This window comes from Heteronotia binoei, chromosome 8, assembly GCF_032191835.1.
Source record: "Heteronotia binoei isolate CCM8104 ecotype False Entrance Well chromosome 8, APGP_CSIRO_Hbin_v1, whole genome shotgun sequence".
Lineage (NCBI taxonomy): Eukaryota > Metazoa > Chordata > Lepidosauria > Squamata > Gekkonidae > Heteronotia > Heteronotia binoei.
The window spans coordinates 95,297,736-95,313,989 of NC_083230.1; the positions used below are offsets into that span (position 1 = coordinate 95,297,736).

Here is a 16,254-nt window from a genome sequence, read left to right on the forward strand (position 1 = left end):
CTGCTCAACATTTTTTTTCCCAAATTGCAGCCAGTTCCCAAAGTTTTAACATGAGCCAACAGAGTGATGTATTTGATTCAACCAGTGACGTAGTCTGTTATGCTTCTAAAAGATTACTTGCATTTTTCTGAGTTATTAAAGGGGCGTATTGCTGTGGATGTACACTCATATATTGAGCATTTGACGATGGGGACTGTTTAGTAAGTGGCTGTGATAGTCTCATACAAATGTGCACGTGCCTAATGATCAGAGATTTTTTTTCTAATATGCAACTCATGAAAAATTAACCCTAAATCAATTACTGGCTTAGCAAGAGATGGTGGCAAAACATACAAAATGGTCACATATATCTGTGTTGGTGAGATATTTGTAATGCTGTCTCCACATTTGTGAATCACAAGCAAATGTCTAGGGCTCAGAAAAGTCTCTGTGTGATGCCTTTGTTTTTAGTAGTAGTTTATTCACGGTCATCCAACCAGCTTAATACAAACAAAAACAAAATCATAAAAACAAACCCATCACCTCTTACACAAAATTCCTGACGCCAACTATTGCACATATTGTTAAAACTCATAACTAAGATTTACACTCTTTGTTTATTCAAGAGAGCAATCATAAGAGGTCTGCTCAGAGTCCTGCTTGAGTCTATTCAATGAGGATTACTCTTGGAAAGTGTTTTTAGGATTTCACTGTAAGCTAGCTATTAACCGTAAGTTAATATGGTTGTCAGAGTGTGAGCCGTTCCACTAACTAATAGCTAGTTACAGTCCCTCAAATCAGGATCTGAAGTTGGTTTATTAATAGGGTTGCCAGGTTCCCCCTTCATGTAGGAGACCTCCTGCCTTCTGCCAGCCCTTCCTGCAGCAGTTCAACTGAGAGGTAGGAGAAAATGAGCAGTATAGGGGGGGCTATTGCTAGTGACTTGACATGATGACATCACTTCCAGCATGACTAGAAGTGACATCACCACAATGCTGTACTACTTGGTAAAACTATATAGTTGTGGCCAAATGCTGTAGCATCACTGGTGACATGGTGACACCAGCTTTCAGGCAAGTAGGAAGTGATAATGTTGCAACACCTGCAACATCATTACATCATCAGTGAGCCCCGCCCCCTGCCCCTACCCCCTTCCACACACACAGGTCAATGTCCTATCATCTTCCAGCCTCATTCTGGCATCCCTGTTTATTAACCATAGCTAGCTTTAAGGGTTTTGCATGATGTCTGAATGCAGATATCTTGGCTGAATCCTAGTTTAATCCTAGTTTATCTTCCAAGACTGCAAAGAAATGAAAATGAAACAGCAGTTATCAAGGCAAACCAGGATTTGAGTGATTACCTGTAAGGTGGATGTTGCTTTCACAAACTAACCTTGGTTTCATGTGATGTCTTAATGGAGACTGCTATTTCTCTGCTTCCTTCCCTTTTTCCGACTACTATTGGCACCCCTTTAGTCCCCTTTTAGTGTAGCCAGTTTGGTGTAGTGGTTAAGTGTGCGGACTCTTATCTGGGAGAACCGGGTTTGATTCCCCACTCTTCCACTTGCACCTGCTGGAATGGCCTTGGGTCAGCCATAGCTCTGGCAGAGGTTGTCTTTGAAAGGGCAGCTGCTGTGAGAGCCCTCTCCAGCCCCACCCACCTCACAGGGTGTCTGTTGTGGGGGAGGAAGGTAAAGGAGATTGTGAGCCGCTCTGAGACTCTTCGGAGTGGAGGGCGGGATATAAATCCAATATCTTCTATCTTCTTCTTCTCTTCTTTTCCTCCTGCCATGCTGTCTCCTTTGCATGGAACAACCATCTTTATTTACTTCATTTGTACCCCAGCTTCCTCTCCCATGAGGGCCCAAAATATATTTCATCAATCTGCCCTTCCCAATTTTATCCTCACAACATCCCTTAGAGGTAGGCTAGACTGAAAGTGTGTGATCATCCCAAGTAAGCATCCATGGTAGAGTAGGGGTTAATACCTGGGTCTCCCAAATTCTAGTCTAGAGTTTGAACCACTCTGATGCACTGGCTCTCTGTTTGTATTTGTTAAAGGTAAAAAGGTAGTCCCCTGTGCAAGCACCAGTCGTTTTTGACTCTGGGGTGATGTTGCTTTCACAATGTTTTCACGGCAGACTTTTTACAGGGTAGTTTGCCATTGCATTTTGTATTTGTTATTTTGGTTTTTTGTATTTTGTATTTGTTACACCACTTTTAATGTTAAGTTCCTGCTTGAGATCATTTCTTCCCTTTAAGTTCTTCTCTATTTTACATTGTGCATCAGCTTTGCTAATTTGGTTTTCTTTTTTTCTGTCCATGCTGAGGAAATAACTATAAAATTGCTCCAAGGGGCTCTTTTCTGTGTTTGTCTGTTTTCCCATGGCAGGCATTGGAAGCATGCAAAGATGCTGGCTTGACAAAATCCATTGGTGTATCGAATTTCAACCGCAGGCAGCTGGAAATGATCCTGAACAAACCAGGTCTTAAGCACAAACCTGTCACCAACCAGGTAATGGTCAAGGCTTGTATCTCACCACTCCACTCAGCAAGTTTGAAACCTTAGCAGCAACATGAAACAGGGAATAAGCAGATGAAGGACTGCGGAAGGGTAATAGCTAGTGGCAGAGCACGTTTTGCACACAAAAGGTTCTAAATTCAAAGGGCTGCTACTAATCGGAAAGGACAGTACTAAGTTAGGTGGTCCTCAATGTAAGGCAGATTCACACCACCTCTCTACATTGCTGAATCCTCTTTCTATGGTACAGAAATCTGGGCTAGGAAATGGTTTTCTCACCTCTTAAAAGCTGCCACTGTTTTTATGGTCCCAATATGATAGTGTTTAAACTTGTCTTTGGCCCATTATGTACTGACAACTTACTCTGGAGAATTAAAGGCATTCAAACCTTTAAGCTTGACTTAAGATTCAGTGTCATTTTGTACACACCATTCTTTTTTCTCCATTGTACTCTGTGCATTTATTCTGCACCCACGACAGTAACCTGCAGTTTTTCTTGATTTGGATGAGAATGACACTTGTGACGTGGAAAGGGTGGCATCCAAAGATTTTTTTTTAAAATTAAAACAAGGAGGTGCCATATTAGTGCTAGGCTTTCAGAGACTGCTAAAATTGTTTCCCCCTTTCCCTAGAATTAAATGGAAAAAATGTTCTCAAAGGTTTCTCATCACAGTGTCTCTCTGTCTTTACATGTAATGCCAATTTCATTCTGTGCTGACAATCCCCCCCTTTATTATGTTTGTCCATCCCTGTTCTGTCTTTTGCTACTCTGTACCATCACCACAGCCACCTCCCGCCACCAACTTGGGAGGTTTCTTAGGCACCAGTGCCACCGCACCATGCCCCAGGTAGCCACCACTACCATGCTGCAGTGAGGCCATGGGAGGAGTGGCAGAGCCCAGCAGAAGCCTGCTGAGAATGCCTGAGGGTGGGGGCGGGGGGGCCTGGGCAGGAAAAGGGATGGAATACGTGTGCTTTTGAACTACCTTTGGCTTGGAAGCAAGGCAAAGGGAAAGACTGCCACAAATCCACTCTCAAATAACCAGGGCTTTTTTTAAGCAGGGATGCACAGGAACGCAGTTCCAGCCAGCTTGGCATCAGGGGGTGTGGCTTGATATGCAAATGAGTTCTTGCTGGGCTTTTTCTACAAAAAAAGCCCTGTGTGAAACAATGGTGATGTCAGGTAGTGTGGCTTAATATGCAAATGAGTTCCTGCTGGGCTTTTTCTATAGAAAAAGCCCTGCAAATAACTCAAGAAAACAGTGAACAGAAAGTGAACTGAGTGAAGGGAGGAAAAGCAATGCAGAACAAGGGGGAAACCCTGATGGACATGTACAGTGAAAGTGATAGGAATGCAGAATGACAAAGAAAACCCAGTGGACATGCACAGTGAAAGTGAGGGAAAACCCCTGTGCATAATAGGCCTTTGACTCATCAGGAATCAGCATCCTGAGTTGGGACTTCTGTTGCTGTTAAAGGAGCCGTACGCCTGAAGGGACTGGATTGATCAGACTGAATAGTGAATGAACACAGTGCACCCAATTTATTTCAGACATGTAGTTTTGTTATCTGCTAAATGGGAAATGCTGAAGCTGGGGGAGCTGTTTCTTCTTTAAGTTTTATGGGTACGATTATCTAACAGATGATGAATTTCTAAGCTCTCAACACAAAATCCACTATGAGGGCTGGAACCTGGTTTTCTTGGCAACCCGAGAGGGTCAGTGTGTTCTACCAGATCAGGCTGAACTTGTGATTGGAACACTCTGACTAGCCTAGCTAAAGACTGTTTCCAGTGTGAGCAAAATAAATTTAACATGAATTGGATCGAATGCTGAGCTGGGGCCCTGCATTGGGGTAAACTTCACACCATTAGTTGTGGGGTGAAAAAAAAAAACTGTGTGGGATATGTTCCATTTTGTAGCTACAAGACTTTGGCCTGGGTAGAAAATGAACTGAGTCAGCAAGAGTTCTCAGAGGCCTGCGGCAAAATTAGACCACTTTCCTCCATTCTGGATTTTAAAACTAAAGTTGGGCCTGTTTTTGAGACACTAGAGGGCTGAATTATCATTCTAGCCCCTTAGTCCCCTCCCCGCAGTGTGTCCTTTTTTTCTCAGCTGGAAAAAAAATAGATATGGGCAGGGGTTGTTTTGTAGAAAAATAGGTGGTGGAGCTCATCCAGGGATTGTTATGAACCTGCAATACTATTCAATGGACAAGGAGGTGGAACTCTCATAAAGGTTTAGGAACTGCTCTCCTGTAAGTTCCCACTGAATCTGAGGCCTGAGGGGGGAAATCTTTTTAAAAATTGTCTTCATTTGATGTCAGAATCTGACACAATTGTATGTCCTGAAAATTGAAAGGAAAAAAAAATGTTGTTGGATAGTTGACTTGCATAGTATAGCACTCCTGCAGATATTTTGTTCATACTTCATAATAATGTAAGAGTTGTAATAATAATGTAACTAAGAGTTCTTGTTTTTCTTGGAGCATATTTGAATATAGTAATCAAAAGAGATCTAGGGTTGCCAGCCTCCGGGTAGGGCCTGGAGATTTCCCAGTTCTACCATAGAGTCTCCCACCCAAATTGCTCCCATGCAAAACTATAGTTTTCAAGCAAATTCCTAGAGCATCCCTGTGCGATATACCCAGTGCGATATATCACTTTCAGGTGTTGCACACGCCATGTGTGCTGTGCAAGTGTGAAAAAGGTCCACTGCAAGAGATTTGGCAACCCTATAAAAGCAAGAGATCTCCAGGCTTCACTTGGAGGCTAGAAAAGCAAGGAGAATCACAGGTGTGCACTGGAGAGAACAAAACCTGAAGGTTTCCGTGAATAATAAATCTCAAATCAATCTGATACCAAAGTTGCGGAAGTAGATTTCTACAAAGGAAGATTGGCTTCATTTAGAAGATACTACTTGGACTTTACCTCTGGTGGATTTTGCATTGATTTGCTTTTAAACATGTTGAGGGCTATTATCCTTGTAGCATCCGATATTCATGTATTTATTGCCTTTTGGGAAATTATACTCAAGTCTCTACCTACTATATAAACTTTGGTATCAGATTGATTTGAGGTTTATTATTCACAGAAACCTTCGTGTTTTGTTCTCTCCAGCTCACCTGGAGGCTGGCAACCCTACTGGTGAGAGCAGAGCTTGGGGAGGTCAAGGACCTCAGCCACCCTCCAAAGCAGCCATCTTCTCCAGAGGAACTGATCTTGTTTGCCTGGAGATCAATTGTAATAGCAGGAGGTCTCCAGGTGCTACCTGAAATTTGGCAATCCTATGCTGCACATTTCCACTGCCCCCTTGACTCTGGGCTCCCTCTGTGTTAAGCTTCACACCTCTTGGAATTTTTTCTGTCTTCAGTTTGCTGCAACAAGCTACTTTTGCCCTAAGATTAAACTTGACAATTCTCGCTCCTCACAGAAATTGGACTGCGAACATATTAGAAGTTTCTCTTTATTATATTTCTATATCATATTTCTAATCTCACATGGTGTCTCTATTTGTTAATGAGAGCCAGGCCCTGTCTTCAGATTTCACAATCTAAAAAAGATAAGACCATCAAGGGAAGGTAAGTAGAGGGGAAAGATAGGGGAAAATTAGTTTGACAGCTAGAATGTATATTGTTGGGTCAAGCTGTTCTGTTGCTGGTAATCTTGCTTGTTCTGGACAGTGCCAGAGGGTCCTTTCCCTCCTTTTCTGCAGTCTTGTCCCTGAGCAGTTGGAGTGTTCATGAATATTCTGTTGGAACTCAGCTAGCTGGGACCATGAGAGCAATACAGTACAGATGTTCAGTGCTTTCATCCACTTGTGGAGTGGGACTTTGGCAAGCGTACTGCCTAGCTTTGTAAACCATCTCTGCTTTTTGCCAATTCATTTTGTTCTCAGCCTAGTTCATTTCTGTTTTTCTTATGTAGATTGAATGTCACCCCTATTTTACCCAGCCCAAACTCTTAGAATTTTGCAGACAGCATGACATTGTCCTTGTTGGATACAGCCCTCTAGGAACTTCAAGAGATGAAACCTGGTGAGTAAGGTTTATCTTTGGAAATGCTAACGTCTATAGTGGAATGACAGAGTTTCACAGTTGTTTATTCCTCAAAAGCTGCCAACAGTTTTATCAGACAATGAGGTACCTGAGTGTGCTCATAGGTACCTCCTGGGAATGTTTGTTTTTTTTTAAAGACACCCTTTAACATGCTAGCATAGTACCCACCTGGGTTACAGGTCTCTGACATAGTAACATTGTATATATAGAAAGTGATCTGGCTAACATTGGACGCCAACATGCAGAAATAAGGGGGCGTGTATTTATAAACACAATATCATGTTGACACCTGCCCTTAAATTAATAACTTATTGTGGATTTGTCTTAATGACTGTGCAATTACAGTTTCTGTGCATTTCAGTCTTTTTTTAACTTTTGAAAAGGTTTTTTTTAATTGGGAAACTTGTGTTATCATCTTCCTGCCATGTACACATTCATCGCTCTCCCCCAATATTTTTCTAGGGCCCATCATATTTCTTCCTACAATAGTTTTTACTGCTAGTACTGAGATAATTTGCAAATCCTAATGCTTCTTTTTGGATCCATAAGCTAATTAATAAATCCACCCTTAGGGAAAGGAAGTGTTTTCAACTTCCCTTGGGGACAAAAGGAAGGCAACAACTGCGTTTTATGCCAAGTGCCTTCTCGCAGTCATTTTGTAGTTCAGCCCACACTGTTCCAGTTACTCGTTACCAACAGTTCTATGTAGTTTTACCAGATCTTCAACTTTTCACCTGTGAGGGTAAGGCAGCCTGAAGGGGGAAATTAAGATAAAAGAAAATCCTGAAGCATTCCCTCCTGACCCCCTTTTCCACAGCTCCTAACTGCAACCTACAGTGGCTCCTTTTCCTTTTTTAAAGACTAAGAAATCATCATGGAGCTCAGCACACGTCTGAAGTTTTCCCTGCAAGCCAATACAGAAATGACCTTTAGGAGTGTGCGCTCAGCCTGTACCCTGACTACTCTAGATAGATCAAGATGGGCAGCCGTGTTGGTCTGAAGCAATGGAACAAAGTAGGAGTCCAGTAGCTAAGCAGTAGAGCAATTAACAAACAGCTTTTATTATCTTTTATTGTTTCCCATGCAAATGCTATCCAGATCAAATGTTCTTTCAAATTGTTAAATTTCATTATTTTGCCATTGGATTCTAACTTTGTACCACTTTGCATTCTTAACCACTGCCCACCAGCTAAAGGTAGCTCTGCTCACTGTACCCCCTTCTTCCATTGTCTGATGAAGTATGCATCCATACAAAAGCTTACATTCTGAATAAAACTTTGTTGGTCTGAAAGGTGCTATTGGACTCCTGACTACTGTAGTTTTGCGTTCCCATGTACAGCTGTTTTCCTGATCCATTGTTAGCAGCTGACATTCTAGATATTCATATAAGCTTCCTGGATTTGTCCTGTACAATTCTGCCTTGTGACTCAGGGTTGAACAATTCTATGCTTAGAGTAACCAATGCATTGGGCTTTTGAAAGCCAGTAGAATTTTTATTGTAGTAATACCCATTGAATCAATCACAGATCAGTTCACGTCTGAGAAAAGTGAGAGTAAAGGTAATGGTAGTCCCCTGTGCAAGTACCAGTCATTTCCAACTCTGGGGTGACATCGCATTATGATGTTTTCACAGCAGACTTTTTACGGGGTGGTTTGCCATTGCCTTCCCCAGTCGTCTACACTTTACCCCCAGCAAGCTGGGTACTCATTTTACCAACCTCGGAAGGATGGAAGGCTGAGTCAACTTGGAGCCAGCTACCTGAGCCCAGCTTCCGCCAGGATCAAACTCAGGTCGTGAGCAGAGCTTGGACTGCATTCTGCAGCTTACAACTCTGCACCACGGGGCTAGTCCTAAAGTGAGAATAGGGTCCAGCCATTCCTGGCTGTCTACTCAGTGATGTAAGTGCTAGCTTCCCTCATTTTACAGTGACAAAACATCTGTTGGGGAGGTCCACCTTCTGGTTTGAAAATGATAGTCTTATATAAGTAATTCTCAAATTGAGTTCCATGAGGAATTTCAGGGTCACCCATAATCCAAAGCACACAAGTACCAAAGAGGCTGTCCACTGTGACTCTGCATGGTTTACTGCTCTGGGTTGGTCTCCATATCAGCCTCTAAAAGGCCAGCTTACATGACTGGTTGCAGTTGGATCATTCAGTCGTTCCTGATACACAGACAGAACAAGACCTTCCCTTGGAGAATCACTGTTTTCTCCAGCCATGCTCACACTAGTGACTCATGCAGAAACACAGGTCTTATATCCCGCCCTGAGCCACTTGTGGGAAGGGCGGGATATAAATCTCGAATAAATAAATAAAAATAAATAAATAACTTTGGAAGGGATAGGTTATTCGTCTCCTTGCCTGCTCTAAAACTTACCTTGGCCTTACTATGCAAAAAGAGCAGGAAAGGGAGTGCAGATGTAAGTGTGCCCTGTCTGTTGGAAGGAGTACCGAAAGTGATGCTTCTTCATACCTGCTTGCCTAAAAGCAGAAGGCCTGGTTTCCATAATTCATATAAGATGTCCTAATATAACCCTTGAATTGAACTCTTCAGGAGATGGGGAAGATTTAGAGTGATGCTTTCAAACCTTGTTTGGTTCAGTCTTTGTTCCCTCCCTCTCCCCTTATCCCTAAAATGTACTAGGCTTCCCAAATAAAGAAAATCTGCTTTGTTTCATGTTCCCTTCCACAAGGGTCAACGTATCTTCCCCTCCTCTCCTGGAGGAGCCGGTGCTGAATGCCATTGGAGACAAGTATAACAAGACAGCAGCGCAGGTGGCTCTACGCTTCAGCATCCAACGAGGGGTAGTGGTCATTCCCAAAAGCTTCAACCCGGAGCGTATTAGGCAGAACTTTCAGGTAAAATGAGCAGGAATCTTGTGACACCTCATAGGCCTCACATTTTCTTCCAGTATGAGCTTTCATTGGCCCAGGCTAGCCCAATCAAAGCCAGGTTGGTCATGGTTAGTACTTGGATGAGATATCACCAAGGAGGTCCAAGGTTGCTAGGCAGAGGCAGACAATGGCAAACCACCTGTTCGTCTCTTGCCTTGAGAACCCTACAGGGTTGCTGTAAGTAGGCTATGACTCGATGGTACTTTTGACCACCACCACCATGAGTTTTCATGGATTTATAGCCAACTTCCTCAAGATGCAATTTCCAGGTAAAACTCCCCATAGCACATTCCAAATAAGTTTTATCTGGGCTGCTAAACATCTATTTGCCCTTTATCCTCTCCCCCCCCCAAAAAAGTTAGCAATATTCCCTCCACCAAAAAAAAAATTCCTTGGTTATGCAAAAAACTTCAAAAGGAGTCTTATTAGTGAGACAGAATGAAGACGTTCCCCAGTGAATGCAAGCCAAAAGAGGATTCATCCCATAGGACATCTTGTCCCAGGAAGCTTATAATAGACTCCCCAATTATAAGCCCTGAAGGCAGGGCCATATTATGACTATTGCGGCTCCTAGGCACTTTTGCCTTTGTGGGCACCACCATATTATTATCATAAGATCAATATTTTTATATAACTTTAAATACTTCATTTTAATTTTTTTCTGTTTGAGGCTGTGGCGGAACCGGCCCGATTCTGCTTTCAGACCCAGTCCCATCAACTCCCTTTTGAGTTGCCAACTCCTGAAGGGAGCTTATCTTCTTCCCACCACTAGGGCACGCTGCCACCACCTGCTCAATTTAGGGGTTCCTGACTGAGAAGAACAGGACTCCCAATCCCCCTTGCCAGTTCTGAGGCCTGGCCTCAAGGTCCTCTGCCAACCCAGCACCTGGTTAACAGAGACCAAAGTCCTTCTTTGGGAGACCCTTGGAGGATTGGCACCCTTGCCAAATGTATGCCTTCCCCCTTCCCTCGACTCCCCTCTTGCAGTAGCATGTTCTACGGCGGTTGGGGAAACCATGTGGTACTGAGGGACTACCTTTTAAAAAGACAAAACATTTATTTAAAATTTACAACTATATACAGGCATTATAAAATTGTGAACAGAAGAACTAAATCAAACTAGGGGAAAACGCTCCTTCTTTCTCTACTATACAACTGGCCCTGACCATACCATCCAGAACCGACTCACCAGTCTCCAAGACTCAAATCAAAACTGCCCACTTCCCACCAAAAACCAATAATATAAAACCCCGTTCCTGCCCAGGTTTACTTGCAGCATTCTGGGAGACCAGCCTGACAGACTTCCTGTCACTCTAGGAGGCCTCCTCAGAATTGCTGTTCCCAGACAGGAGGGGGGAGGAGGAAGAGACTAGGCCCAAAGCCTGTCTCCAGTTTAACAACCTCCTTCTAGCCAACTCCCAGACAAACATAGGCCCAAAATGGTGTTTCTCCAGAGGCAAAATTTAGTAACTTCCTGGGCCCTAAACATTTCATTCCCCCCCCCCAATGTGATTTTTAAAAAACCTTTTTCTTCAACCCTAAATGTTCATTTTTCTCCTCTGATTTTAAAATAAATTTAAAAATTTTCATGGGTCCCTAAAAGTACCATGAGCTCTAGGCACTGTGCCTAATGAATGTCAGCCCTTCCTCAAGGACATATGCATGCTCCTGAGGGTAGCATATGAGTAAGGTATAGTGCTTGGAGTGCTGGACTTGGCCTGAGTTACAATCTGTCTTTCAGCATAGTCCTCACTGAGTGGGTCCGTAATCATCACTCCATCTAACCTCCCTTGCATGATGACTGTGGGCATGAAATGGGATACCCCTCATGCATTTCTTGGAAGAATGCACATCCTGGGGCACATGGAGCCAGAAAAAAGGGTCAAAAGCCCCCCCCCCCACACACACTGGCAAAAGCAGGGCAGGACAGAAACCATCAGCTCTTTCTCCCCCCCACCACCTCACAACACCAAGCGAATGAGTGTTTTTACAGGCAAGCAGCCACAAGGTGTAGCTGGCTGCAGGCCCCAGCATATGTCAGAGATATTGTGTTGCTTGGTCCTTGGGTGGCAGAATCCATGAGAGTATCCATCACATTGAGAGCACTAAAATTTAACTATATACTTACTTACTCTGAGGCAGAAAATAACTAGTTCTTGTTTCTCCTCCTCCTCATCCTCCTACCCTCCCAGATCTTTGACTTTTCCCTTACTGACAAGGAAATGAAGGAGATCGAAGCACTGAACAAAAATATCCGCTATGTGGAGATGTTAATGTAAGTACCTGTCTGGCACACCTGTTTTTTAAAACATTCTGTGTGGGGACTCTTAGGATCTCATTCACAGAACTGCCAGCAATATGCTTAAATTGGCCTTAGCTAAATGGTGTTACGGTTTATTGGGAAATTCCCTGGGGGCAGCAGCTGTGTGTGTTCCACAGCCTGAGATGACCTACATGATTTCTGTTAAAGAAAAACTGGCTGCTGTCAATAAAGCTTGAAGCGCACGTAATGTGATAGTTTTATAGCATTGCTAAATCTTTCCTAGGGACTTGCACCACTGAAGTTTTTTTAAAAAAAAATATTGGCAAATCTACAGCAGGATGGATTTGAAAAGAATTGCACTGAAAGATGCCAGCTTCCCTTCTAAGAGACTTCTGGAAGCGGACATGGAAGACATTGCTGTCCTTATATAACCCGCAAAGGCATTCAGAAGCCAGCAGTTCAAGTCCCAGAAGTTTAATTAGAGGGGGCAGCCAGGGCTCATTTGGATGATGGGAGGATTCGCTGATGGAGCTAGAAGACCGGGGGAGGGGGAAGAAAAGATGAGAGCCAAACCAAAAAAGCCAGATCATCTTATCCTTTGCCAGCTCAAGTTCAACAAATGCAGTGGTGTTTGGCTTACTTGCCCGTGACCAGGACATGATTATTAAAACTGCACTGATGTAATGTCGATAGCCTCTGCTGTCAATATACTGCAGCCGTGCTTACGGAGAGGCAGTCTGGAAACAGCAAGTGTGGAGTACTAGTCAGAGTGTCATGCTAGGGAGTAGTGAGATCTGAGCTGAAATGCTAGCTCTGCCTTTTTAGGTCCTTGAGTCAGCACATTGGATCAACCTAATCCACTGGTGGCCAAACTGCGGCTCAGGAGCCACATGTGGCTCTTTCACACATATTGTGTGGCTCTTGAAGCCCCTATCACTTTGTCAGCCAGTTTGGAGAAGGCATTTGTCTCTTTAAATCACTTATCCAAGCCAAGCTTGCCAGCAGCTTGCAGAATGCATTTAGTTAAACTTGCTTTCTTTCCACCTCTCCCTCCCTCCTCCCATTTTTCTTCCTTCCTTCTGGCTCTCAAACATCTGACATTTAGTCGTTGTGGCTCATACATTATGCAAGTTTGGCCACCCCTGGCCTAATCTGTGTCAGAGTTGATTGGATGATATAACAGAGGAAGAGAGAAGCATGCTTTTAGAAGAGCAGCTGCATAGATATTATGAAAGACTTGAATGCATTAAGGTTCCTTATACCAAGTCAGACTATGGCTCTCTCAAGATATGCAGTGGCTCTACAGCCAGAGATTTTTCACATCACCTACTACCTGAGATATGGGGGGAATGAACCTGGGATCTTCTGCATGCAAGTTGACTCCTCTACCACTTAGCACAGTTCCACAATTTTAGGTGTCAGGGAGAAAAAGACAAAGATCCCAAGTTCTCTGCTGAGAATTTCCTATGGTTACCACTCACATTTCTATGTGGTCAAGTGAACGTCTATCCATCCTTTTATGAAGAGGGCAGTTGTGTTGTTCTGTAGTAAAACAGCTAGATTCGAGTCCTATGGTGTCTCAGAGACCCCAAAAATCTTGTTGATCTCTAAGGAGATACTGGACTTGAATCAGGCTATCTTTCCTTTTTTCATTCTTCCTCCAGGAACTTATGGAGTTTGGGTATCTCTGTTGTGTCCTCACAATACCACTTAGATGCAGCAGAAAAAAGTTTGAGTCCCATGGCACTAGGGTTGCCAGGCACAATCGTCACACCAGCAGGGGGACTGGAGGATGGTCTGGGAGTGGGCAGGGATGTCCCAGACACAATGACATCACACAAGAGTGACATCATTGCATTGGCAACAATGCTCTACTTTTGGGGCAAACTCTATGGTTAAAATTGGGCCCAAAGCATATAATTTTGCCCCAAAAGCAGATGCTGCACGACATCGCCAACGTGATGATGTCACTCCTACGTGACACCCTTGTGTTAGGGACATTGCACACCAATGCCATCGTTGGGGGTGGGGCTTTCCCCTAGGGTTGCCAATCCCCAGGTGGGAGCAAGGGATCCCCTCATTCAAGATCATCAGAAAGCAGGAGGGGAGGGAAATGTCTGCTGGGCACTCCATTATTCCCTGTGGAGACTGATTCCCATAGGGAATAATGGAGAATTGATCTGGGACTCTGTAGGGGCTGAGGTAGAGGCACCAAATTTGCAGTATAGCATCAGATGCCTCTCCTCAAAACACCCTCCAAGTTTCAAAAAGATTGGACCAGGGGGTCCAATTCTATGAGGCCCCAAAGAAGGTGCCCCTGTCCTTCATTATTTCCAGTGGAAGGAAGGCATTTAAAAGGTGTGCAGTCCCTTTAAATGTGATGGCCAGAACTCCCTTTGGAGTTCAATGAAGTTTGTCACAACCTTGCTCCTGGCTCCACCCCCAAAGTCCCCAGATATTTCTTGAATTGGACTTGGCAACCTTACTCCCCCCACTGGCCAATGGCAGGCAGAAGCCCTCAAACTGGGGGTCTGGGAACCATAAGTGGCACCTTTAAGACCAACAAAGTTTAATTCTAGATATAAACTTTTGTGTGCATGCACACTTCTTTAGATTCTTCAGAGGTAGGTTAGCTTGCAAGGGCAGTTGACCTACAGCATCCATATGAGTTTCATTGCTGCATAGGAATTTGAACCTAGATGTCCCAGTTTCTAGTCTGAGGGTGTTACCATAGCAATGCACTCATCCTCCATCAGTATTGCAAGATGGAAATGATCTTTTTTCAGAGGCCTTCTGGCTCAAGGCAGCATGTTTCCTAAAGAAAAGAAATCCTTATAATTGTGTGAACTGTGTGATAGAAATATAATGCAATGCAACTTGTTTAGAAGAACAGAATAGAAATACATTTTCTTCCCCGCTTTTTTATTTCCTAAAAAAACCAGAAAAAGAAACTAAACTTTAAAAGGATATACACAAAGACAAAAATATAACAGTGGTGGTGGATCTACACATACACTTCTATAAACAGTTTCCAAATCTCTAAATAAAAGTCCATGTGCGATGCTGTCTATATGGAGTTCTAAGGTCCTCAATCCATTTACCAGAGGTGGGCTTTCATATTTCCAGTGTTGTAATATGAGTATTTTAGCTGTAGTGAGGGTATGAAGGGTCCATTTTAGTTGACCATTGGTTATTCTCCAGGAGACAGGCAAAAAATTTAAAAGTACATGTTGTTGTTGTTGTATCAGATATCAACGAACATTCTGATAGATAAATAAATAATAAAATATCACCTACATAAAGAATAATTTTAAATTCCAAAGAGTTGTGTACAAAGCCCTGAATATTACCAGGTTCTTTAACTGTGTGTGTGTGTGTATGTTGACTTACTATATTTTCTGAAGAGTGCTGTCACTGTACCATCAGGGTCCATTTTGAACTAGATGCACAAACAACCCTGTTCTTCTACTCCTTCCAGTACCAGGTGCCTTGTGCAGGAAAAAAAATTACCAGGAGATTATGCCTATAGCAAACAGAATGGGTGTCTTTTGGTTGAGACAGCTACGGATAGGTAAACGTGTCAGCCACTCTTCTGGAGTATGTTTTCAGTATAATAATCATAACTTCCAATTTTCTACAGGTGGAAGGACCACCCTGAATATCCCTTCCATGATGAATACTGAAACTATGATGCTTCCAAGGACATATTCGCAATGTAGCAGTCACTTTTTCCTCTCATTTTTGCTTCCTATAATGGCAAAGTTTTACTCTCTCATCACAATACACAATCACTCCCTCAATACCACCACTTATGAATCTGTCAACCAAGGTGCCTTCAGAAGAGCAACTCAGTTTTCACACGCACCTAATTTTAGAGATTGTGACTCAATTTTGATGAAAAGGGGATGGATCTGCTGCCTTAAATTCTGGATTCCACTTTTTTCACTACTTTTCTCAGATATATCAGGTGCTAAAATTTAAAAGAATATTTCTGGTTAAAATGCCAGATGTGAAGTCAGGAAATGTTGCATGAGGGTTGCAATTACTCAAAACAAATATGTGAATTTTGGAAGCAGAACTTTTTAAAAAAAATAAAGCTATCCTCTTCTAGGTCAAAAAGGTCTCTTGTCTTCTGTTGTTTCAGCTGTGATGTTCTTCTTTACACTGTATATAAGAGGGAGGCTGGCTTACTAAAAGCCTGTAACAGGTCTATTTCTGTGCACAACTTATACCACTAGTATCTTGATGCACATAGCAGTTCAGCAAGACTCGTATGAATTGATATTGTCTCCTGCAGATAAAGCTTCCTTTTGTGATTAAAATTTATTACTATAAACCTGCCTTAAAAACAATGGGAGGCCTGCCATTAAGTTACCAGGACAGGATTAAGGTCATGATGGCTGATTTTACACTGGGCAGAAGATTCTCTTTCAGTCAGCTTTAAAAAGTATCAAGCACTTTAAAAAGTGTTAGTTTACATTGCATACAGCCATCATTTCTGTCTTGCTTTGGATTTTTCATGGCCGTTCACATTA

The 16,254-nt window shown here is 42.9% G+C and overlaps 1 protein-coding gene across 1 annotated transcript in view; it reads left to right on the forward strand.

Moving 5' to 3' along the window:
* The window catches only part of AKR1D1 (aldo-keto reductase family 1 member D1), a 79,604-nt gene extending 63,766 nt beyond the window's left edge, over positions 1–15,838 (forward strand). The window contains exons 5-9 of the mRNA XM_060245655.1: positions 2,374–2,496; positions 6,428–6,537; positions 9,255–9,420; positions 11,649–11,731; positions 15,360–15,838. Of these exons, the coding sequence (XP_060101638.1) occupies positions 2,374–2,496; positions 6,428–6,537; positions 9,255–9,420; positions 11,649–11,731; positions 15,360–15,402 (525 nt within the window). The 3' untranslated portion in view covers positions 15,403–15,838. The remainder of the gene's footprint in view (positions 1–2,373; positions 2,497–6,427; positions 6,538–9,254; positions 9,421–11,648; positions 11,732–15,359) is intronic.
* The last annotated feature ends 416 nt before the right edge of the window (positions 15,839–16,254 follow it).